The following is a 24664-nucleotide window of genomic DNA, read 5'->3' as shown; positions in this document are numbered from 1 at the left end:
TTATTATTATTAAAACCCACACTAGTAACATTTTGATTGACAGAATTTTCCAGTCACTTGTGCTATCATTATGTCTCACACCAGAGTGGAAAATTCTGGTTATAAAACTCCCTCACACTCTTCCACAATTAAGAAAAAAACAGCCTTTCATCTTTCTGAGCTATGAATTCATATTCAGCAGTACTGTCCAGAGCACACAAGGTGCAGTCAGGTTCCCTAATGACCTGAACACACCTCTGAGATACCCGCTCTGGTGGCCTCAATATGTATTTGTGAGGGAAATTCTGACAATTTTTTTTCTAAACTGAATTTTTCTTTTCTAAATTCTCTCAGTGTTTCCTTTTGACACCATTCCATTTTGTCTCAGTTTGCACAAATTACTTACATAACTCAAATACAAAGAATTGTGTTGAAGGGAGAAGGGGATCAGGCTCTTGATTGTCATTCTAATTAATACTACAATGTGTTATGCGGTGGACATCTAACAGTACTAACAGTAAATACTTAAGTCCTGCCCTTTTCTTTATGCTTCTGCCTATTTTATGTAAGTTTTTCCTGACCTTGCAGTTTCAACAAATCCTGTTAGGAGTTAAACTCTTCCATGGCACTTTTTGTGGAAGTCTAGGTGTCCAAGAGGCGATTATGAATTTCAGAAGCAGGGAAAGCATGTGAAAGTGTCTGCAAAGCCTCAGTGCTTTCTATGACTGGAAAGCTGGAGTACTGTCATGCATTCAGTGAGATGGGGGCCAACATAAGTAAGAGAAGGCACCTTGCTGTGGGTATGCTGAATTGAATTTGTCTTGGTTGAACGAAGTAGCATGGAAAACTTCAATAGCGCTTCCAAAAGTTTGAGTATATATTGAGCATATTTCTTTTCATGAAAGTGTTTGTGCATGACAGGCCCATATTTAGTATATAAATGCATATATGGTAGTTCGTGCTCTGTGTATCGTGTAATTCATATCTATAGCTAAAAAAATAGACTGTCATACACCTTATTACTGGATTAACTTGTATCAACTGCATCTAAAGATCAATAAAATATATTGTCTATCCCATCATTATAAATAATATCTACAGAAAGACATTTCTGCAGATTGCATAAATGTGCATCAACATATTACAAATCTTGGTGCCTACAAGAGTTCTTTTAAAGTCAGAAGTGACAAATAGAATGTGAGCATGCCATGTAAGAGTTCTATTCATGTATATTTCTCTAAACAAACATCACAGAGTTGTTTTCATGGCAGAAGGAAGTATGCCTTCAGTTATTTATCACTGTTTTATCCATTCAGGTTCTGCCATGTACAGTCAGAATTAAACTTGTCCTTTTCAATCTATAAAGTCATCTACATTGCTCATGTGTTGAAAACATCCCAAGCTGCAAAGATGTTTGGATATGTGAAATAAAGAAACATTAGGTTAATTTGAATGTTGACTCAGTTTGACTTTCCATGAGTTGAAGACAACATATACTTTGCGGTGTCTTTTTGGTGTCATCGACTTCTTGGGATAATGAGTATTCTGCCACAGAAACATCTTGCAAAACTAGCCCCATAATGTCTTGGATCTGCCATAGTCTTTGGCCACAGACACTTCTGTGTGTGATATCCCTTCAGCTGCATGAACTTTTTGAATGTTTTTTTTTATTAAAGTGTTTGGTCACTTTCAGGTGGGTTATCTCAGACAATTTAACAAGGCCCTTATCTTTATGACCCAATTCATCTGATGTGAGTGAAGTGTTTAGAGTGAAGTGGACCCATCTGGATACCAGAGAATATTTATGTGAGGATTCATAAATGAGTTTTTCTTAAATTTAACTAAGGACAAGAAAAATTGAACTTACGACAAAAGTTTTTAAAGCAGTTCAGGAAAAAATAAAAAAATTCTTGTACTCACCATTTCGGTTTCCTGATGTTTTGGAAGAAACTTCAGGCTTACATCATGACCAGTCAAATATTTTAGGATTTACATGTCTTTTTTTATCTGAATCATGGGACATTCTTCCACTGGAGCCAACTTCCTTTATCTTTTCACTGCTAAAATGTTTTGTGTGCTATCAGACACCACTCTTTGGTATTCTTCACCTACTCTTTATTCTTCACATTAGAGGAGACAATTTCCTCTTGATCTTTATGATCTAGCATTGACCTTGCTTCCAGACAGCAGTTCCTCCCTTTTTGCCTTTCCCTTCTCTTGCTCAACGGTCTAGAACTAGTTTTGCAAGCCCCTTTGCCATCTTTAGCATATCCATCACTAGGGCACCTACTAAGGTTAACAATTTATTTGATCAGTAGCCTCTTCAGAGAGGATGAAGAGCTTTTTCAGAGGCCCTATCAGCCCTTCCCAGGGGCTACATATTGAAGCATTCATTGATAGGTAATTTTAGGAAATTACTTGAAAGCATAAGCTGCAAAATCTCCCAGATTGTAAATGGGAATTAAATGCTACAGTTTTATTTTCAAAAATCCAAGTCCACTCTTCTTGTTAGTATAATTATGTATTTAGTACTGAATTTAGCCCTTTTAATATTGAGTCCACTTTGTCAGCTCATCTTTTTACCTTTCATCCATTCAAACACTGTAAGTAATGGAACACATTTTGTAATCAAACTAACTTTCAAAAAGCTCAAGAAATTAATTTGGGAAAAAGAAACAACAACAAAAACTGATTGTAAATGAGTTTCTGGTAGAATCCCTTTTGTGGCAACATTTTCAGTACACTTTAATGAAATCAAGCCAAATGGAGAAAATCATACAGTATAATTTGAAAATGGTTTAAAGTCTGTAAAATATACTGCAATTAATACAAAAGAAAATTGAAACCCATTCTTACTCCTGGCAAACTGTAAATATATGCATATATATACAATAAATAGATAGTTGGATTAAGTTATATTACGATGGCTGCTCCAGAATTAATTCTTTCTATATTATTATGTTGTCCCACAATGTCAGAGGCAGATGGTGGTGGTATGACCGCAGAGGTTGAATCTTCCCACCAATATTCCATTACATTTTGTTGCTGTGCAACAGATGGCAGCAGAGGGGCAAAATGGACAAAAGGATGCGCACCGTCCTTTGGGGTAGGAAACTTCTGGATTTGGGATAGAAAACTTTTGTTTTTCCTGGAACCCTAACAAACTATCAATTCTGACCACTGCATCACAACTCTGACAAAACTGAAGGCTCAAGCTTACAGTCAGGCCAGAAAAGAAGACAAGCTTTCTCTAGAAGCATGAGAATGTCAGGAGCCATATCAGTTTGAAGACCACAGAGCACATCACTAATCTCGACTAGACTGTCCTACCACACCCTCTCTATTGATGTTTTCTGACTTCCATCTGTTGGAGTCAATAAAAAATGGACTGAGTGGGTAACATTATCCAACTGCCATAATGGCTGTTGCCTCCACTGGTGCAGATTTTTGCAAGTGAAGCATGCAGGCTTTTGTACACTGCTGGTGAAAACGGTAGTGCTAATGTTGAAAAATAGTGTTTTCTAGCTGAGAATTTGCTCTACCAAACACTGTTATTGTGTTCTTTGCATCTCTTGTAGTTTCCATGGAAATAAACAGGAAGCATTGCTTTCAGAGTAAGCTATGTGTATATATGTGTATATATACATAAATTGTTTTGAAAGATTTTTAGATGTGCAAAGTTAAGAAAGCAAATAGAAAATATCAGATTTCTGGCTGCTGATATGATTGGACTTTGGGTTTTTCTGGGTAAAAATATATATATGGGTACTATAATTTTATAATACACAGTAGTTTAGATTTTAAATAACCAAACATGATGTTTGATAAGATGGTTGAGCAGGTCCATAGGCTTGCTGTGGCAGAAGAGGCATTCCTAAAGCCCACATACCATGCTACTTGACATACTCAGCAATCTTTGCATTGACACCCATTATCACCTGACACCATATGACTTAACTCAAGGATCAATGCTCAAATGTATGTATGTATATATACATATATATATATATGCATATACATTTCACAGGTAGTCATCAGATTACCTACCACTTCATGAAATTCTAAGTTTTGCAGTTGCTAACCTAAAAAATTGAACTTTGCAGTAAAATAGTATTTAGGATCATCACTTGTCTCAAATAGTTGTAAGCATTTTTGTATACTTTAAGGATGGGCTTAAGGTGTTAAAAAAATCAATAAATAAAATAATACTGATTCGTATGATGTTTCTTTTCAAAAGCATGAACATAATGTCCATGCTCTGAAATTCACCATAGGCTGCTATGGAGCAGCCACAGCAGTAATTAAAGTCATTATCTTTAAAGAAAAGACTGTAAGGAACAGAAACATTTCTTTGCTGAGACTCTGTTCATCTTGAGGACTTGGTGAAAATAAACCAAGTCCATCTGGACTTTGTTTTCTTTCACTGTGAATGAGGTTAGCATATGTTCCCACGTGCTGCCACTGAGAGTGGAATTATTTGAGCCGTACTCTATGTTTAAGGGTTCATAAGATGGTAACCATTATAGTCTCCTTTAGCCCAGGGAGTATCAGAAAGGCGGCGTGAAATCTTATCATTTACTTGTCTGCATCTTGTTCCTTTATTCAACTTACTTTATTATCACTGGTGTGTGTATAGTGCACTTTGTTCTTGTTCTGGCATTCCAAGCCCTGCCTCAGAATGCTTTGTGTATTTTTTCACTGAGAAAGATGTCAACAAACCCCAGGGGGGGATATAGTATACGTTAGCTTTTCAATGAGAGCTGAACACAATTTCATACAACAACAATAACAAAACTAGTGCCTACAGCTCCTGGAATTCCCCTCGTTTCTTTTAATGTCAAAAGCTTGTAAACAGCCAAGGTGATTCTAAAAGACGGTTTAAAAAAATTCTAGTGGGAGAATTCAGATAATCTAAATTTCTACTGTAATAGCAGCTCTTAACTTTGTCGTCTTGAAGCTTTTGTTTTAAATTAACTATACATATTTCTTGTTCTTCTGTAAAGTGACGAAATTTTAGACACATTCTGCACATTTTTAATAGGAACCTCTTAAAGATCCTACCGTTTAACTGGTGCTTCAGTATACACAAACATGTAAATTTGATATATACAGAGAGTCATTTTGGCAATATAGCGAAATTTTCATGGTAGCTAAAAAAAACCCTAGCATCTGCACTTATCAAGTAGTAAGAGCAACCCACTGCTCAAAATCAAAATACAACATTTACTGTATTGGTGTTCCTAAAGTTTGCATGTTGTTTACTAACATTGAGGAATTTGAAAATGTCTGACTTCCTGTTCCCCCCATCATGGTGTAACAAATGGTTTCCAATGGATATGTCAGTGTTTGTTTTGGCTATGGAGCTCCTTGTGGATCTGCCATTCCTGTATGACACCTGTTTCCTCAGTGGCATTGCAATAGACACATCAAAGCATGTTTTCTCAGTAAAGCAAATTGTTAATACTTTTGTTGTTCATCTTGGAAAATATTTTGGTATACAACTAGCTCTGTTCTCTTCTCAAGCCTCCACTGTGTCAGGCCATCACAAATACGGACCCAATACGATAAGCACATTACCTGCTGTGACAATTTGTGTACAAGTAAAGTTACTCACTGAAATTCCAAACATTTTTTGAATAATATCCACTTACCAGTCTTATGACTTTGAATATACAATGCAGAAAGGATGATTTGTCTGACAGGAAGGAAATTTAAAGCATAGTTTATAGGAATGTGTACCCTCGGGGAGATAAATGCTTTCTGAAATAAGACTGAAGAAAAAGACAGCAGCAGATGAAGTCTTCATCTGAATGGAGACTGCAGCCATTGCACTTGACTCTAGCTTAAGTTATTGCAAAGTAAACAGGGTAAGGGGTGGTGCTAATAAGTAAAAGGAAGTATACAGAGCTTTTGGTTAACTCTGATGAAAATATGCCCTTGGAATTTGCAAAGCAGATTTTGCAAAGTATTATCTGTCAGAGTTACTGGTGTTACTGTGTCATTATTAAACCTTTTTTTTCTCCCAAAATATCATCTGCCATAATTTTTGCAAGGTGGATTTTCAGTCCTTGTTGGTTCTTTTTGTGGGATGCTTTTATCTCTTTTATATAAGTTTTAGGCAGTATGAGTTGATGTGTTTTTTTTCTCTGTAATTTTTCGCAAATATTGGTCCCCATTTATGTTCCTTTGTCCCAAGCAGTGCAGTTATTAGAAGGAAGAACAGTTTCTCTTGAGATTTTTGCCAAAGTTTGAGGCTTAAATTCAGCAAGAATTCTCTTGTGAATGACTTACTTACAGTGAGACAATTAAGTTGAAGAACTTTATATTTTAAACTATCATAATTTTTTTTTGTTATGTAACTATAGCAGAACAGTACTATCTCATACAAATTCAGTTACTTAACTGAAAATTGTCATACAGCACTAATACAGTGTAAAATGTTTGGATGAGCAGAAATTTCTACCGTAAATCATTGATGAATTATAATGTGTGTAATTTTGTACAAAAGCAAAATGAGGTGATAACATTCCTCTGAAGAAGGGAGTAAGGAAATAGTTATAGTTTTAATTGCAAAAATGATAATTTTGATAGAACAAAATTCTCAGCAGCTGTTGATAATTATAGTGTTTCATAAAGGCTTCCTGATTCTGGAAATCTTACTGAGTTAAAAATTTACACATTTAAAAAGGAATTGCAAAATGCACGTGAACTGGTAGTGAAAGAAGCATGTGGTACAAAGCTGGTTTGAATAGCCTCTATTTAAATCATTTTCTTGTTTAAAATATCTGAAATATTATGATTAGAGCATCCAAGCTATCATGTATATGCATATGTTTGAAAAAAGTCACATGAATATCTAGAAACCTAATTTCCTCATTTGTTTTTAATAAATGCCTTTGTGCATTTCTGTAAAGGAGTAAGCTATATCATAAGACAGCATTAATAGATATAGAAACAGATGGTAAAGAGAAATTTAAATTATCTATTTTCAAATAATTACTTTGCTTTCACAAGTTCTGTCGTGTTCTTTTTGAGCATTCCTGTAGTATTAGGATTACACTAACTACCTATAATGAGTTTTTCTAACTGTTATTATCATTGTTAAAGAGCTCCTTGCCAATATACCTTTTAACTAGATACTGCCATTGCATTAGTGTCATGCAAAAGAGAAGAAGGAGCAAGATTCTGGCGCCTCATACTAGAAATTTTTATCCCCTACATGAAACGGATATAACTGTGCAACATTAAATTAATATTTCTGAATTTTTATTTATTTATTTATTTATTTAGGAATCGATGAAGGGGAATGGCAGTGTTGTTAGTAAATAGGCTGTCTTGAATCCCTAAGGCTTTGGAGTAATTCCAGCTTCCCTGCGTGGTGAGAGGAGATACTTCCTCATTGCTGCCCTTAGGAAAATCAGAAGCATGTAACAAGCTACTTAGATGAGAGGTATACTGAGTGTAGGGAGGGTTTGGCCTTTATTTCTTTCTGATTAACTCTTCAGTAGGTGATAGAAAGCTGAGCAAAAAGGTGGACTAAATTTGGATGGTCTGCATAAAATTTGTGTGAACTTTCAGTATTTGTTTCCCATTGCTTTCATTTGTTTCCCAAAGGTTGAAAGTCTGACTTCAGTTTCCACATGGTCTGTGGAACCTATTCTCAATTGACTCAGTGTTTAAAGTCACTTTGTTAAAAATCCTTATTGATCAAATTAAGTTAGATATGCAATACATGGCACCAATATGTCCATTTGTCACAAATCTCATCGGTAAATATAAACATAGCCTAAATAGATATACATATATTCAGAATTATTGTCCATTGCTTCATATATGTTTTCTACGTATACATTAATCTATTGAGATTTTGATAAAGAATAAGAAGAGCAATTTCATTGTCACTTCTAAACATCATGTAGAGGCTGATAAACTACTTAGTTCTTATATACCTGCACGCACAAGTGTTATGAAAAGCTCTGAGATGACAAGTATAGTGTGTGTCCCGTGCAGGTTGTTTGTATCAGAGTTGTGTTTATAATACTGGCCTCTTCTTACTTCCAACAAGTAAATATAATTAAAAGCTATCATACTGTTTTGTAGTTATGGCTTAGATCTGAGGCACAGAGATAAAAATCTTTATTAGCAAGTGCCCAAATAAGGGATGTACTTTCTGCCTCCTTACACTCTGAGGAAGCACTTAAGGGTGCCAAGGAAAGAGAAGACCATAGCACACTTGTCAGAATCCAGATGGGCAAATTTGTCACCTCAGCAGCATGCTCAAAGGCCCTTTGAAACACCAGGTTATTAAATGCTCTTGTGGCCACTGTCTCTTGTTTTCTCAGGATACACCAATTGTGTCACGTCCTTTTCAAAAGAGAGCAACTGTCTTGGTGACTGAGCCTGCTTGGCCAAAAGATCCACATTGCCCAAAGCGGCAGGCAATAGATAAGACACAGAAGGTCTTTGACAAAGAGCTAAAGCACACAGATAGAGAGGGGGAAGGGAGAGCCTGCTGAGAGAGGTGGCAGGATAGCCCTGCCTGGGCCTGTCTAACACTGGCACTTCCTGCTTCTTAGAGAGCTCCACAGATCTTTCTGGACTCCAGAAAAGCATTGAGGCGGCAGGACTGCAAGGACTGGTCTTTAAGTACCTGGTAGACAGCAAGAGAGTTGTTTCTTAAGATTATTATTTGTATTCTGTTACATTGTTGCTTTTGATTTGCCCATTGAAAAAGTGAATTGTTCTAGGTGGCATCATGACTAAATGCAGAGTTTTGTTTCACAGAAGTGTCTAAATCATGACTCTTTAGAGGTCATGACGGATGCATACCTACCAGAGAGCACAGGCCATCTGAGGACGCTGTTAGAGCAGCCAGTCAATGATAAACTATCATCTGATTTGCTGCAGGTTAGACTGCATATGCAGGTGCACTGTTTAGGTGATTTATACTGTTTGTATGAGACTGTTCATAACCTACAGTTCTGTTGGTTTGTTTGTTGTTTGTTTTTGCATTGCAAATTATAGCTGGGTTGTGTTGTTTAGCTTTCTGGGTGTAATGTATGTTGAAATGCATTCATAGAAGCATAGCATGAAAAAGGAAAAAAACAGACACATCATGGCATCTGATTAACAGTACTCAAACTCACACATGATAGGTAAAAGCTCTTTTATAGCTGAAAATTAAGATTATAAAATATGATTGCACTAATAAATAGCTGAAAAAATAAAACTGGGCTATTTCACACAACTTTCCAGAATGTAATCTTTGATAGTAAATTTATAAATTATTACCAATTTTATGCATTTTTCAGCCAAAAATTAATATATTGTTTTGTGTATAACTTATGTTCACTGGCAGATTTTGTATTGTATTGTAAGTGAATTCAGTGACTGAGAGGATCCACCTACTACCATTTTTGATCGTGACCGTAATCAAATTTTACTAAGAAAAAAAATTTGTCTAGGAAACTTGTCATATTGGTTTAAAATTATTGAAGCATTAAGCAGTAGTGCTAGTAAGGGGATCACAGAAATGTATTGGCTTTGAAATTTCTAGCCATTACCTAATACTTTTAAGTTACTCAGTTAGTTTAGTTCCTTGGGACAAGTAGATAAAAAATAGAAATATTCTGAAAGGAATTCCATTTTATTTTGATGTGAAAGTATGCAAAAAATTTATTGTAGTGAAGGAAGAGAATAATTTTATCTGTGGGTTAATTTTTCTCAATGAAAAAAAAACCCAAGCTATTTAAATGTCAATTGTATTTTAGAAACAATGTATTAAGCTTTTATCAATGTAATGCATAACCAATCTAGACCCAATATAAAATTTATTGAAATTAGTAAGGACAAATGAGTATGTAGGCATAAGGATGTAATTCTAAAAAGAGTAAGTTTGATTGTCTTGACTGCTTGTAAAGCTATATATTCCATATATTAGGGTGCTAACATTTCCAAGAAAGGAATGGATTACATTTTTATTATGTGTGGTTCTTTTATGTCAGTCATCTCTTCAGTGAATATAAAAAGTGCTGAAGTTATTTAATATTTTGACTCTGTGCAACATAAGTATGTGTTTTTGTTTTGTCTGTACACTGCTGGAATGTATTACTTTTCTTCCCCTAGGCCTGAATATTAAATTAATGAAGTGTATATCTGACATGCAACAGTCAAAAAGCAGGAGGCATAAAACTAAAAATGAAAGCAAACAAAATATAATCGAAATTTACTTTTCACCATTCTAAAGTTTAAATTCTCACCTGTTTCTGTGCAATAAGTGACTCTGCTGGGGGAAAAAAAAAAAAAAGATCTGCATATTGCCACTATCATCAAGGCCTTAAAATTATGGATTATAGATAGTTAGACAGTACATTTCAATGGCCACTTCAAAGATACAGATTTCAAATGCTTTAAAGTCTGTACAGCAACAGCAGTAAATGTTTTTGTTTTTTTTTTAATGAATGAGTTGCCCAGATGGTTTTGAAGAAGCTCTTACTGGAACTGTTATTCAAGAAAGCCAAGAAAGCCAAACATTTTAACTAGATAAACAGCTGCTGATGAGTAATTAAAAAATGACAGTTCCTTTGCTTCCTTTACAAAACTGCAGGATGCAAAGGTTAAGGAATCAGTAAATATGATAAGCTTTCCTCTTTTTTTAAATGACACTCTAAAAGCAGATCTCATTGCTGAATATTGTTATTTTTAATATTAAATTTCAGGGGAAAAAAAAAAGAATCATTTTACATTTCTGTTACATTTCTCTTGAACAATGAACCATAATGTGATTGGATTACTTTCACATGTATTTAGCTGCCTGAAAATGAGATATTTAGTTGAAGGTGATCATATGGATCTCTTGTAGTTAACAAAACAGAGAAAGTTTCATTTGAAGTTTCATACCAAAGATCATAGATGGTTTAGATTGTGGAGGTCTTCTCTTCTTTCATGACAAGGAGGAGCTTTGGTAGCAAATTTATACTAACTTAAGCTCTGGATTTCTAAGTGAGATGAAATGTACTTGATATATGCAGAATCTGCCCTCTATTTTCTATAAAGAAAGCATACTTAATAAAAGATGATTCCTAGTACTAGCATCTTCTTGCATCCGAAAACAACTCCTTCATAATTGCTATGCTGTGACAGACAAGCTGAAGTTTCATTTTGGGGAGTGGGAGGGCATAAATTGGGTTGTGTTGATTAAAGAATTACAGAATTAATTTTACTTAAAAGGACCATGGTGTGCCACATCTGTTTACTACTTTATAGTGGAAGATAATAAAGAACACCTTTGATTTTTTTAAAATATATTAGAATTCCATAGTACTGTAAGAGTATAAATGACATATTAGTTCATTTTGGATTAAAAAGCATAATTAAAAATATAGTAATGCTGCTGAATAAAAATGAGGATAATATACATTGTGACAAACATGGAAAAAATAATGACAAATTTGCACTTTACAGACCTATTTTGATCCTATAATTAAAACAGTGTTCAGATTTTTTTCTTCTTTTCTGCAAAAGGTGAGAGTATAATTACAAATATATGTTATACGCATTGTATGCACATGTATGGAAGTATATATATGTGTGTATAAGCTACTTGAGTCCTCTGTGCACCAGTATGTGGATAAATTTTCCATTCTTGTGGTGCTACTATTAGTTAGACTTCAGTATTTTAAATATGTAAATATGTATACTTTTCTATGAACAATTAAAGAAAAATCCTTCCAAAGAAAGCTCAGCATAGAGTCTGGCTGGACAAGTGTGCTGTAACTGAAAAAATATTGTGGATGGGGGGAGGAGGATGAGCAGCTAGAAAATTAGAAAATTTTCTACGTATTTTATATCTGTATTTGGGTAAAGTTTGCAAAGATCTTGTAGAAATTGCTTTCCAATAAATGTATCTTTCCATCAGAAGCATGCTGAACCCCTGCTGAAGTCAGCAACAAGTCCATATCAAAAATGTGTATAACATAAGTATTTATCAGTACACAAATGCAGTGAGGTTATCTGTGGGTTTTTAAGTTTTTTCTGAACATTTACTTATATCACAGAGAGAAAATGTCTTCATATACAAACTTTAAATGAACCAGAAGGAAAAGAGAAAGTAAACTTCTTTGTAACTCAGATAATCTCTTACACACTGAAAAAAAAAAACAAGAGAGAGACAATATATCAATCAGTGAAAAAGAAGAATGAGAAAAAATAGGAAGAATTTCCATGTGTGAACAGATTGTGTCAAGACTCTCAGAAGAACGGTAAAAGACCAATATGACATTCATACCCTAAAATGTATTTATTGATTATGAAAAGCAACAGGGAAAACATGTTCTGAACTTACTGCTTCAATGTTTCAGTCTAATATTTCTGAAATTTTTAACACCCATTGCATTTTTTAATTTTTCTGTCAGTACTTTTTCAAGCTGAAATTCAGTGACTGGTAGTACAGTTTTATTTTTATGTCAGTTACTTGTATGGTAGTAGGAAACATTGTTTGAGACACTATTTTTGACAATTCGTTTTGCCATTTTCTGTGTCTGCCATAAATTCTTCCATGTTTTCTTAAATAGTCTAGGAAAAATGCATTTTTCTTCTGAATACTAGTTTTAAAAAATAATTGCAATAAAATCCTGAAGTAAGAGGGAATTATTGAAATGAGAAAATGAAGTTATCATTCTAACAAAACACAGATTTTACAGAAGAATATTCTAAGACTTGAAGCAACACAGTTTGATAGAGTTGTCCTGTATCATGATACTAATAAAATTGCTCTGGTAGGTTTTTTCAGTATTCATTTCCAGTCTCCTGTCTCTGGAGGGTTATTGCCTTCTGGTCAGAGTGGCACCTATAGCTGAGTCAATCACAGTTCAATTTAATGGACTGTAGTTTTTCTCCTCTGTTGTATAATACTTAAGAAAAATGAAATAAGCTATATTGCTTTAATAATTATAGGTTGTAACCTATTAACACAATTAACCTAAGTAAAACTCCATTCCTAGTAAATCTCAAAAAAGAAAAATCAACTAGAAATGTCCTATAAATGAGTAGTTCTAGATAGGAAAGAAAAAAAAAAAAAAGGTGTGGTATTGAATCCTTAGAATACCATGGATATTGTCATTATCATTTTCAGGGTTCCTTGTCAGACTTGATTAAACCGGAAGCGATACCAGAAAATCCAAAAAAATGTGGATTACCTCAGAGAACTTGTTATTTTTATCATTTTAGGCAAGAGGCCTAATCACCAATTCCAAGCAAGTGTGTGGAGGCTAGAGGATAGGAAAATTCTGGACATCACATCCTCCGCTCCTTTTAGCCGTATTTTCTCCATTTACCATGGCCCCTGATGGTATAGAACTGAGAAGGAGACAAATTTAAAAGTTAGCTCTAAAACAGGCACATCCAACCCATGACTATTGGCTGCATGAAGCCTTGGACATCTAGTAACATGGCTCCAGATTTTAAGCTTCTAACTTGGAGTGATATTTTGAATGAGTCAGTTTGCATAACTCAAGTACAGACTACGTGGGCAACAGTAAAACATGTGGAGGGAAGGGCACAGTGCAGGACTAACTCCTCCTCTTGTGCCCACCACACATACTTGAATTGAAACTCATGTGTATTATAATTATATTATATTTATAATTATATTTTATTATATTATATTATAATTATATTATTATATCCCATAAAATCCTTCTTTCCAAATTGGAAATACATGAATGTGATGGGTGGACTATTCAGTGGATGATGAACTGCTCGTAAAATCGTAGCCAAGGAGTAGTGGTCAATGGCACGCTGTGTGGGTGGAGATCAGTGACAAGTGGTGTCCCTCAGGAGTCAGGACTGGAACTGATATTAATATCTTCATCAGTGACATTAACAGTGGGATCAAGTGCATCCTCAGCAAGTTTGCAAATAACACCAAGGTATGGAGTGCAGTCAACATGCCTGAGCAATAGATCTTTTTTACCGTCAGATTCTTTTAAAATAGTGTTCTATTATCTTTTTCTCATTTTCAACCCTGTTTTGCTGTGTAGTTAGAAGCAAAATTCTTCACTTTAGAAGTCTGGATGATAATAAGAGATTACAGAATATTTATGTGATTAGAACAGATATGCAGATCTGAAAGTTATGTTAGCTTAGGATAGCTTGGAAATTGTCTTGCTTATTATTAATGAACACATGTTAAGTCCACAAAAAACAGATGTCACATTTCTGTGGGAATTAACAGCTGGACAAGTAGTAACGTTAGAGCAGTAGTAGAAATTGCTGTGTTTTTCTGTTACTAATTCCAAACGTATTTTTTAATGTAATTTAAACAAGTATATTGTATGGTACAAGAATATGGGATTTTTTCAGTGTATTGGTTATATCAGAATACTGGTGGTGTTCATAAAGTCTCTGCCATTTAAATATAATTTAAATTTGGTCTCTTTTTTTCTTTTTTTTTTTCCCTAGATCTCCCAGCAAAGACATGGCTTCAAATGAACGAGAGATTGTGGTGTGGGTTTGCCAAGAAGAGAAGATTGTATGTGGCCTGACAAAGCGCACAACATGCGCAGAAGTGATTCAGGCTCTGCTTGAGGAACATCAAGCAACATTTGGGGAGAAAAAAGTCCTCTTTGGAAAACCTAGTGATTACTGTATTGTAGAAAAATGGAGAGGCTCCGAGCGAGTCCTTCCTCCTTTGACAAAGATTCTGAGACTTTGGAAAGCTTGGGGAGAAGAGCAGCCCAATTTGCACTTCGTGTTGGTAAAATCCGATGCTTTCCTTTCATTTCCATTGTGGAAAACAGCTGAAGCTAAGGTAGTACAAAATATAGAAAAGCAGTGGGAACTCAGCCCAGCAAATTACATGAAGATGTTGCCAATTGACAAGCAAAAGAAAATTGTTAGGAAGACATTCCGGAAACTTGCCAAACTTAAACAGGACAGTGTTCAGCAAGACAGAGATAATATGGAGACACTGATTCATTTAATCATATCTCAAGATCATACCATTCATCAGCAAGTCCTTAGAATGAAGGAACTTGATATGGAAATCGAAAAATGTGAAGCAAAATTCCACTTAGACCGTGTTGCCAACGATGGAGAAAATTATGTGCAGGACTCATATTTAATGATCAATCCAAGTGAGGCTGAGCAGCAAGGGAGTAGGGCAGATGATCAAAAAGAGATGCATGATTATTTCAGCAAAAGTGAGGGAATTTTACAGGTTGAAGAGAGACTAAAACATCACAAACAATTAATAGAGAAGCTGTGTGCTGAAATAGAAAAAGAGGTACATGGTATATGCTCAGAAAAAGATGAAGATGTTGTTCATACAGAAGGAGCGACTAATGCTCAGCTGGAAAACTCAGATTTGGACAATGTAAAGTATGAGCTGGAAAAAAGTATGAAAGATGGTCTCAGAATCAATTCATACCTGAGCTGCATTCAGAAAGAACTTACCTACAGGGACTCGCTGCTTCAAAAGAAGGAAAAAGAATATGAACTTCTTACAGAAGAATTTAATTTACTACATGTTAAAGACAACATTGAAGTGAGGCTTCCATCAAACGAGGAGCCGCCTAAGGGCAGTGGCATCTCCAGTAACAGCACTGCAGTTCCTGATTTTGTTCATAGAGTGACTAATTTGGACATAAACGACACTGACTCTGACACTGGAATTAGCTCTACACACAGTCAGGACTCCGAAATAACTTCTGGGGACATGGTACTGTTATCAACATAGTTGAAAGCAGTCATGAATTTCTGAGAAGTGGTTTTTTGGAGGACATTTATAAGAATAGACGAGACTTGTCTTGGAAGTTCATCCCTTCAATATGTTAAAAATGTAGCACAGCTCTAGAAAAGTAAACAGTGTCTATGTGCTTAAAAGTGCACTTGTTTTTAAAAGCACAGGTAGACTGGATTAGCTGTGAATGCATTCATAGCTAATACATGCAAGGCTGTAGGCTTTGCTAAATCCAGACAGACTGTTTAGTCTTTGTAATATTGATACTCAGAGAACAGGGGCATTCTGACTTGTTTGGACCAAAAGCTTGTAGATTTGACAACTGTTAATCTTTGAGTTCACCTCTACATCTCTCTTAAATTTTTTGAAAAGTGAGCTAGACATTATATGGAGAGCTTGATTTTCCTTGGCATGAAGCTGCTGTAAAGGAATATATAATCAAGCATATAGACTCTTAAAAATTAATATTTATGATGCTATAAAACAAAAAAGCAATTTTGTTTGTGTAATTTATAACCCAGTTTTGAGTTATTAGGAAGATAATTTCAGAAACACTTAAGTCCCACTTTAGAAATGACCATACTCACATGGATTGTTAATTTCCATTTTCTTTCAGCAGCATCCAACTGCTGGTAAAATTCTTGAAACTCCCACTCTTCTGCTCTTACTCTGCAGTTGCCGTGGTGATGCTATGTGGACACAATTTCTGCCAGCGGGCATGTCAGAACTGCCTGCCTCCTGCTTCTGTGAGCTGATAAATCCCAAACTCACACCTAGCCCCAGGGGCATTTTCAGGAAGGCTCTCTCCTGCTTATCTCAACAGTAGGATCTAGTGACTTGGGTCTCCTTAGATCATGACTGTGAAATCAAACATAACATGAGAGACAGGCAGGAACCAGACATTTTTTACTATCTGTTCCCAATGGCCAGGTACTTAAGCTTATCAGACAGCAGACAGATATTTGGAGCAGGGATACAGACATGTATTTGCTATGTCCTTAATAGAAGGACTTTAGGATAGAGCTAAAGCTGGTCCATTCTATATATCTAATTAAATATTGGGTAACAAAGGGAACAAAAAAGAATAGGAAACGAGATTTTTATAACTATGTGGTTAAGTCAAATGATTTCACTTAGGATGTAGTCATTAATCTCAAATCCTTCTCCGATGAATGCTGCAAGTTCAAAATTAGGTATAGAAGTCTTAGTTACTGAACAAGGTTTCTAACTCTGAGCTAGAAACTGCTGACAGAAAGAACACTGAATAATTTCTGGGTTGCACACTGAGGGTTGCTATGTTTGTATTTTGTAGATCAATTTGTTTAATGCTTTTGAAAATATAATGTAATTCTGATTAAGTGAATTGAATGGAGAAATAGTTACTAAATGAAGTTGAACTCCGAAAGAGTTCAAAGATAGCCTGCAAAAAAGAAGGCTGACAAAGTGAGTGAAACGGCAATACCTAGATAGCATAAAGGTAGAATATATCCAGATGCACTGCTTTCTTTTCCTGTATTTTCTCCTCTTAAATGTTTGCCAGACAACTGTACTCTGGAATGACAGAATTGTGGGGACTGCTGATTAGCACATATTACATTCAGGAAGAGAGAGAGAAAAAAAAAACACTTTTTCTAAAAAGCTAATTTTTTTATACCTTTCTCTCTTTCTCTCTTTCTTTTATTCTTTTTCTTTCTTTCTTTTTTTTTTTTTTGTTTTTTTTTTTTAAGATTTTTGAGTCCTAGATATTATAGAATTTCTATTCCAAGAATATGTGGTAGTTACCTTAATATATTATTTTGTCTTATGTTTTTATCATATAATGTTATTTGAATACTTCAATAATAATATGTCATATTTAGGCTCATCAGCTCTTGATGAAAACTCAAGTATGCATCAGATATCTTTGTAATAATTTATTAACGCAACTCAGAATCTTTTGAACTCTGTGATATCACTCTGACAAGTAGAAAATACAGAGCTTTGACTGCTGAGAGTAGGCTAATGTATTCTCTGAGTTCATGTGAATGTAGCTAATAGTTATTTCTACTGAGTCTTTTTTATAAATACTTAGGGGGTAAAAGTTCAAGCAAAAGAATATACATAACTATGCAGGCCAGTACAATACCTGTATGGGAAGTAATTTCCACTTACACTCTACCAGATTTATTTTACTCATAGGAATTTGTACTGATTTTCACATGTCATCTTCATCCACAGTATGTGCCTGATTATATATCCCCTGCAACTTGTAGATCTTGAGTATTACTGTGTTCTAAGAAGAAAATAGGAAAAAAATAGGTTGAGAGAAAGAATATTTCTTAATAAAATAAATTAACACAATTCACGGTGTTTTGAATCTTATACTTTGATATCTCATAAAAATCTTGTTTATTTGTGAAATTAGATAGATGTGCAAGATGATGAAGTGTGCATGCTTTACTCTTTATCTGCTTCTACACTTTTCACACACTTAATTGACCTGTTTTTAGCATGCCAAAGTAAAATTTGTAATCCTTTATCTTCACTGATTTGCATCAACTGTCCACAATTTTTTTTATTCCCCAAAGAAGGTTCAAAAAAAAACATTCAGGTTCGTTTCCTGCCATTCTCTCAAGCCAGTTCCCTTTCTATCTACCCAGAGAGAGAAAATGTGTAATGTCAAAGTGAAATGAATGGAAATTCATTTTGCTACACTCATATGTACTGAAAGGTTTTGAAATAAATAGTTATTTCTTCAGAGTGAAAGAAATACAGAAGTAAATAGCTGTCAGACTCAGCCTGATTGTTTTACGATTTAGATAGGTTTGTTCCCAATATGTATCTAGGCAAAGTGACTATCATCTGAGTTAACAGCACTGAAGAGAATGGACTTTGCTAATACAAAGCTCCTACATACCTAAATAGTACCACGTATATCTTTGTAAGAAATACCTCTATAACAATTTCCATGTAATACAGTGAATGCTCAAACTTCATGTTTCTGCATTACTTAGTATGTACTTTTACAAGTTTGATGAAAGCAGATGAGTCAGTTTAATTACCTGCTTCAGTCCCTTGATGATGACTCTTTAATTTACAATACAAATACAAAACATAATTATCATTTTATTGTACATACATTTACAGTATTTTCCATCCATTTATATACATGAGCATTACAGCGTTATGAGAAAATTGTTCTGGTGCGTTTTGTTTGTTGGTTATTTTTTGTTGTTTTTTTGTTTGTTTGTTTGTTTGTTTGTTTTGTTTTCCCTGGGAAAATTGAGTAATCCCCCAAGTACTTGTTTCATTTCAAACTAATCGATTATATCTTTACCTTCAAATTGTGCATTCAAGGATTCTTTCCCTGGCTATATTATGCTCCATGCATACACACAAATTGCTGACAGAGGACATTCTATTATATGATAATGACAGATTGAAGCTCTCATGTCTGTGAATTTCAACTTGCAGCTTTAAACTGATAAGATTAATAGGCTTTTCATTTCCTTACATGCCCAGAATCATCATTTGTTATTTTTGCATATTTCCAACTGCATGAAGACATAAACAGATATAATATAACTAATCATTATTGCAAAATCATATCATTCTGGTTGCCTAATTGTGTTCATTGCTTTGGACAGACAAAAATCTAGATTCATGAACCTAATTCAGCAAAATATTCATATATGTAGCTTAAAGCAAATCGTAACTTGAATTACTTTATGTGTGATTGATCTTTATTATATTTTCTTTAATAATATATGAGTATTCCTTGCTTGATAAATATTTTCATTAATAGTGCAAGTGCAACGTACATAAGAAAGGACTTCTAAACCTCCCTTAGATCATCTCTTCTGGTTTTGCAAGTTTAATAAGCTTGAACATAAATTACTCTTTTCTACTAACAGTTGTGTGCTCATCATGATTATGTGCATAATATTTTCTTTTCCTAGAACTGAGGTGTTTATCCTTCAGGGTATTTTTTCTACAGCATTTAAAAAAACAAGTCAATTACTCGACATTTTATAAATTCTGAAAATAAATTGCTGATCACTGTCTTTCTCATGTCTCTATCTGACAATATAAACACTTCAGAACTAATACGACTACATTTAAAGTGCCCATAATGTAATTTTTTTAAAATACATTAAATGTTTGTTTCCTGAAGTGTGTTTAAATGAGTATAGTTCATTTTTTAAGATTTTATTTCCTTTGTGATATGGTTTTATAAAATGTAATAGTCTCACTCTAAAGTTTATTTTTTATTTGTTTTGCTTTTTTTTTTAATTTTAAAATGAAACTCGGACTATTTTGCACTATATCAAATTCTCATAGTTCTTTCTTAAGCAAAAGCTTTTGACTGAAATGATTATCTTACAGAGAGAGTTTTGCTGGTATACAAAATGCACAGAGCAAGAGGGTTTTTTTTTCTAACTCTGAACAGACTCTAATATTTCATTTACATGGCTTACATCAAACATAGATTTTCCAAGTGATGCTTGCTGGTTGATTTTTTTTTTTTTTTAATCAGGTTTATGGATGCTTTGTGTGTCCAATAGATCAGGACCAGTTGGACAAGTCACTTATTTCAATGGGAACTGTTCATAATGTTTTACAAGCTTTACTGTTTAAATCAGAAAATATTTCCAAATAAGAACCTATTGTTAAGTTTGGGCAGTATTTCACTTTTTCTGAATTATGAATAAAGTACTTACATTTTGTGCTACATTTGTTTTTCAGAAAAAAAAAAACTAACACACTGAAAATTCAAAACTTCAAATCTAATTAGATTTCATATCAGTTTTCTGTCTTATTCATCTGGAATTTGAGGGTTTTTGCATCAATGATTCATCCAAAAACCAAATGATCATAGCGTTTTCAAAAATATTTTCAGTAAGAATGCCAGAAACACTTGTCTGTGCTATCTTTCTCAGCTGAATCCTCTGTAAGGATGTGAGATGTAGTCTTTCTGCATATGCGATGATTGTATGCAGATTTTACTTGATTAGGCTGTTGAATGATATTTTAATTCACCTCAATATTTGAAAACTTCATATCTGATGTTCAATCCACTCACTGGCAAAACATTTTTCAGGAAATGATCTTTTTATGGAGGGGAGAGGGTCAATCTTGTTAGGATCCAGTTAAAGAGAAGATAAAAAGCTTATCTGATACAAAAGTTCAATGTTAGTGAACTTTGATCAGTTTGATCAAAGTAGTGAGGTTGAATGGATTATATGATATTATCTGGAAAAAGCCACACAGTTACTTTCCATGATACAGAATTTATGCTGTTCCATGATTCAAAGCACTAGAATAGTATACAGGAGTATCTGAGTCCTGAGAATAGTATATGTCAATATGTTCATTACACATTATAGGAGGAAAGAATTATTCACGTGAGGAAATGGCTGTTAATTCCCTTTCACCTGTATTCAGAGTTTTTGCTAGGCATTGATTTCGATTTTATTTAGAGAGCTTTTGTCATGCATTACCTAGAAGTAGTGCAGAATCCTTTTCTATTAGACTATAGCGACAGAAAAATACACAGTTTTCACAGTAATTTTAATTCCTTTGCAGGTTGTCACTGACTGTGAACATAAAGCCTGTTTTATCATTTTCCTCGTTTCTGATTTGACTCATCTCCATACGTTACATAATGGACTACCAGTTTTATCTGTTTGCAACACTATGCAATTTCTGTTATGTTCATGTATGCATTTTTCTGAGTTATTCAGTTGATTAGATCAGATGTTCTTTAGGATTTTTTTCCAATTAAAAATATCTTCAAGTTTGCTGATGACACCAGGCTAAGTGGTGCAGTTGATACAAAAGGAGGTAGGGATGCTATCCAAAGAAACCTGAACAGGCTTGAAAAGGGGACCTGAAAGAATCTGATAAGGTTCAACGAGGCCTAGTGCAACGTGCTGCACTTGGGTCGGCGCAATCCCAGCTATGTATACAGACTGGAAGGAGACCTCATTGAAAGCAGCCCTGCAGAGAAGTAATTGGGGATTCTGGTGGATGAAATGTTTGCTGTGAACCAGCAGTGTGTGCTTGCAGCCCGGTAGATCTACTGTTTTCTGTGCTGCATCCAAAGAAGGATGGCCAGCAGAGAGAGGGAAGTGATTATTCCCTTCCACTCTGTCCTTGTAAGGTCACATCTCAAGTACTGTGTCCAGTCCTGGGGCCCCCAGAACAAGAAAGGCATAGAGCTGTTGGAGTAGGTCCAGAGGAAGGCCAAAAAGAATATCTGAGGGCTGTAATATCTCACCTGTTGAGAAAGGTGGAGGGATTTTGGCATGTTTAGCTTGGAAAGTAAAGGCTTCAGGGAGACCACATTTCAGCCTCCCAGTATTTAAAGGAAGCTTATAAACAGGAAGAAGACTGAATTTAGCATGATCTGATAGTGATGAGACAAGAGGGAATGTTTTTAAACTAAAAGATTTAGATTAGATATTAGGAGAAAATTCTTTTCTCAGAGGATGATGAGGCACTGGAACAGGTTGCCCAGAGAAGCTGTGGTTACCTTATCCATGGAGGTGTTCAAGGCCAGATTGAATTAGCGGTTGGCAACACTGCATAAGGCTAAGGAGTTGGAACTAGATAATCTCTAAGGTCCCTTCCAATCTAAGGCATTCTATGACTCTTTGATTCTATGATGATTCTTTGATTCTGTGATTCTATGATATTACCTTTCTATTTTATGTTTATTCCTGTTTTGCATTGGATATGCTGTATTTCATATTCTAAATTCTGAGCACATGCATATGTATTAAACTGAAGATTAAGTAGCTACACTGCTGTTGCTTCAGATTTTATTTTGCCCAAATATTCATAAAATAGATATTCACATTTTCTTGAAGAAGGTTTCTGATTAAATCCCAGCTCACCAAGTCTATTAGTCTAATAATTTGCACACATTAAATTGCCTTTTATTTCATTCTACTTTATGAAAAAGTTTAAATGGATCAGAAGATTCTTTTAGATAACATAGGAATGATTTGATTGAAGTAGTTCCTATATTATTTATAGCTACACTGAGTTCTGAAAGCAAAATTATAAACTGACACTTCCTTTTCTGGTCTTTTCATGTCAAAAAGGGACAGGTGAATCACAAACCAAAGGGTTTACTGCATAGTCACACATTTCTAGAATAGTCAGCAATGTGTGGATTAGCTAATGTTCACTAAACTGTTCTAGTATGTTTAAATATGCGAGCTTGAAATAGTTGTGAAACTGTTACTGCTGATAACCACAAAAAAGCAGAACCTTCCTTGTAACATTTACCATGTTGAGGACTGTATATTTTTGTCATCTGGATTATTATTTTGCTAGGCAAACAGTTGAGTCCTGTACATTTAGATACTCTTACTCTTTGGGAAGGATTGTGTTAACAAGCAAGTATTCACTTGTTTTTCATTTGTTACTAAAATTTGGAGGTTAAAAATAAATTTTAGTTCAAGTTTTTAAGAAAAACTGTACAATTCTTTTCTATGAAGATTAGGCACTTCCATATAATTGCGGGTTTCAGCATTCTTTTCTAAAAAAAATCTTCATATATTTAGTTTTGATATCTAAAATTACAGACTAAGAGTGTTTGTAGTTATGTCAATATTTGAGCTATGCAACACAGGCATTCAGAAAAAGACCAAGTCCTGTACTTCTGTAACTATTTCATTGCTGTACAATTCCATGAGCTTCAGAAAAGAGAGATTACTTATATATGACTATGGCGTGGAAGCAAAGTAATTGCATGGCATCTGCTGAAAATTAAGTGTACTTCTACAGCTGTATCTCGGCAGGAGAATGCATTATGAACTGTAATACGTGATAGCTAACTTCTTGAATTTTGTGATTACATGGGACTCTCTGCTTTCAGGAGTGAGAACAAGAATAAAATTCTTGATGTAACCTTGTAGAACACTGCCTGAAAAATTTTCTGCTGTTTTTCATCAAACATAAGTAGCTATTTCAAAACCATCAAATTTTTATGATCATTAAGCTGATGTTATGGTGAGGGGCTCTTGTTAAAGTCTTTCAATTGTTACTTTAATGCTGTAGTTTAAAATCACAGATTGGCCTCCAAAAAAGCTCTTTGCACCTGAATTTATGGGACAATAGAACTGCAGATCGATATGCAAAAAATGTGTCTGTCAAAAGAGTATCCTGATATCCAGCATTTTAGAAACTGCTTTGATTTCATTTATGGACTCCCTGTTGAGGTATATTCTCAAAGAATTATATATATATATATATATGTATATATTTATATATACATATATATGAGGATTTTCCTCTGAAATATTTTGTGCTCTTTCCTATAGTAAATGGATGGTGTAACAGTTCAAAACTGATGCTTGAAAGAAATTCTGTGGAATAAAGCATGGAAAGAATATTTTAACCTCTTCTAAAAATGGGTCCCTTATTTTTCTGCACAAAATCACAAACTTTTGTCTTGATTCCCTGCTAATTCTTTATTTTGTTATCATTCTCTGCATTACCTTTATAATATAGGTTTTATACATTAGTTCATTAACTAATATGTTGCTGTTATCTTACAGTTTGTTTGTATTTCTACTTTGCTTATTAATATCTGATTTTCCATCTTTTTAGGCCATGACTCTCCCCAAGTAGCATTTTGACTTGTAATTAGTGCAAACAGCTTTAGACTTCTCTGATTGTTGGCATGGTTAGTACAATACTGAGACAGAATTTTTATCAAAACTTTAAAAAATGTATTACTGACAAATGTTCATCCGGACTTGCAGACATGGGATCAGGAAAGCCAAGGTGCAGGCAGAACTGAACTTGGTGAGGGATGTGAAATACCATATGAAGACATTTTACAGCCACGCTGGCCAGAAAAGACAGGCCAAAGTGAGCGTACCTCCTTTAGTAAATGTTAAAGGAGAACTGGCTTCAGTGGATGAAGAGAAGGCTGAAATACTGAATGAGTTC

The 24664-nt window shown here is 34.5% G+C and overlaps 1 protein-coding gene across 3 annotated transcripts in view; it reads left to right on the top strand.

The window, feature by feature from the left end:
- The window catches only part of RASSF9 (Ras association domain family member 9), a 33982-nt gene extending 9981 nt beyond the window's left edge, over window positions 1-24001 (top strand). For 2 of the 3 annotated variants that reach the window (XM_048934647.1, XM_048934648.1), the window contains exon 2: window positions 14440-24001. In XM_048934647.1, the coding sequence (XP_048790604.1) occupies window positions 14456-15715 (1260 nt within the window). In that variant the 5' untranslated portion in view covers window positions 14440-14455 and the 3' untranslated portion in view covers window positions 15716-24001. The remainder of the gene's footprint in view (window positions 1-14439) is intronic. The other variant, XM_048934646.1, reaches the window with a different exon arrangement.
- The last annotated feature ends 663 nt before the right edge of the window (window positions 24002-24664 follow it).

This window comes from Lagopus muta, chromosome 1, assembly GCF_023343835.1.
Source record: "Lagopus muta isolate bLagMut1 chromosome 1, bLagMut1 primary, whole genome shotgun sequence".
In the NCBI taxonomy this organism is placed as follows: domain Eukaryota; kingdom Metazoa; phylum Chordata; class Aves; order Galliformes; family Phasianidae; genus Lagopus; species Lagopus muta.
Note: the sequence above shows the minus strand (reverse complement) of the source record. Positions and strands in the feature narration are given on the sequence as shown.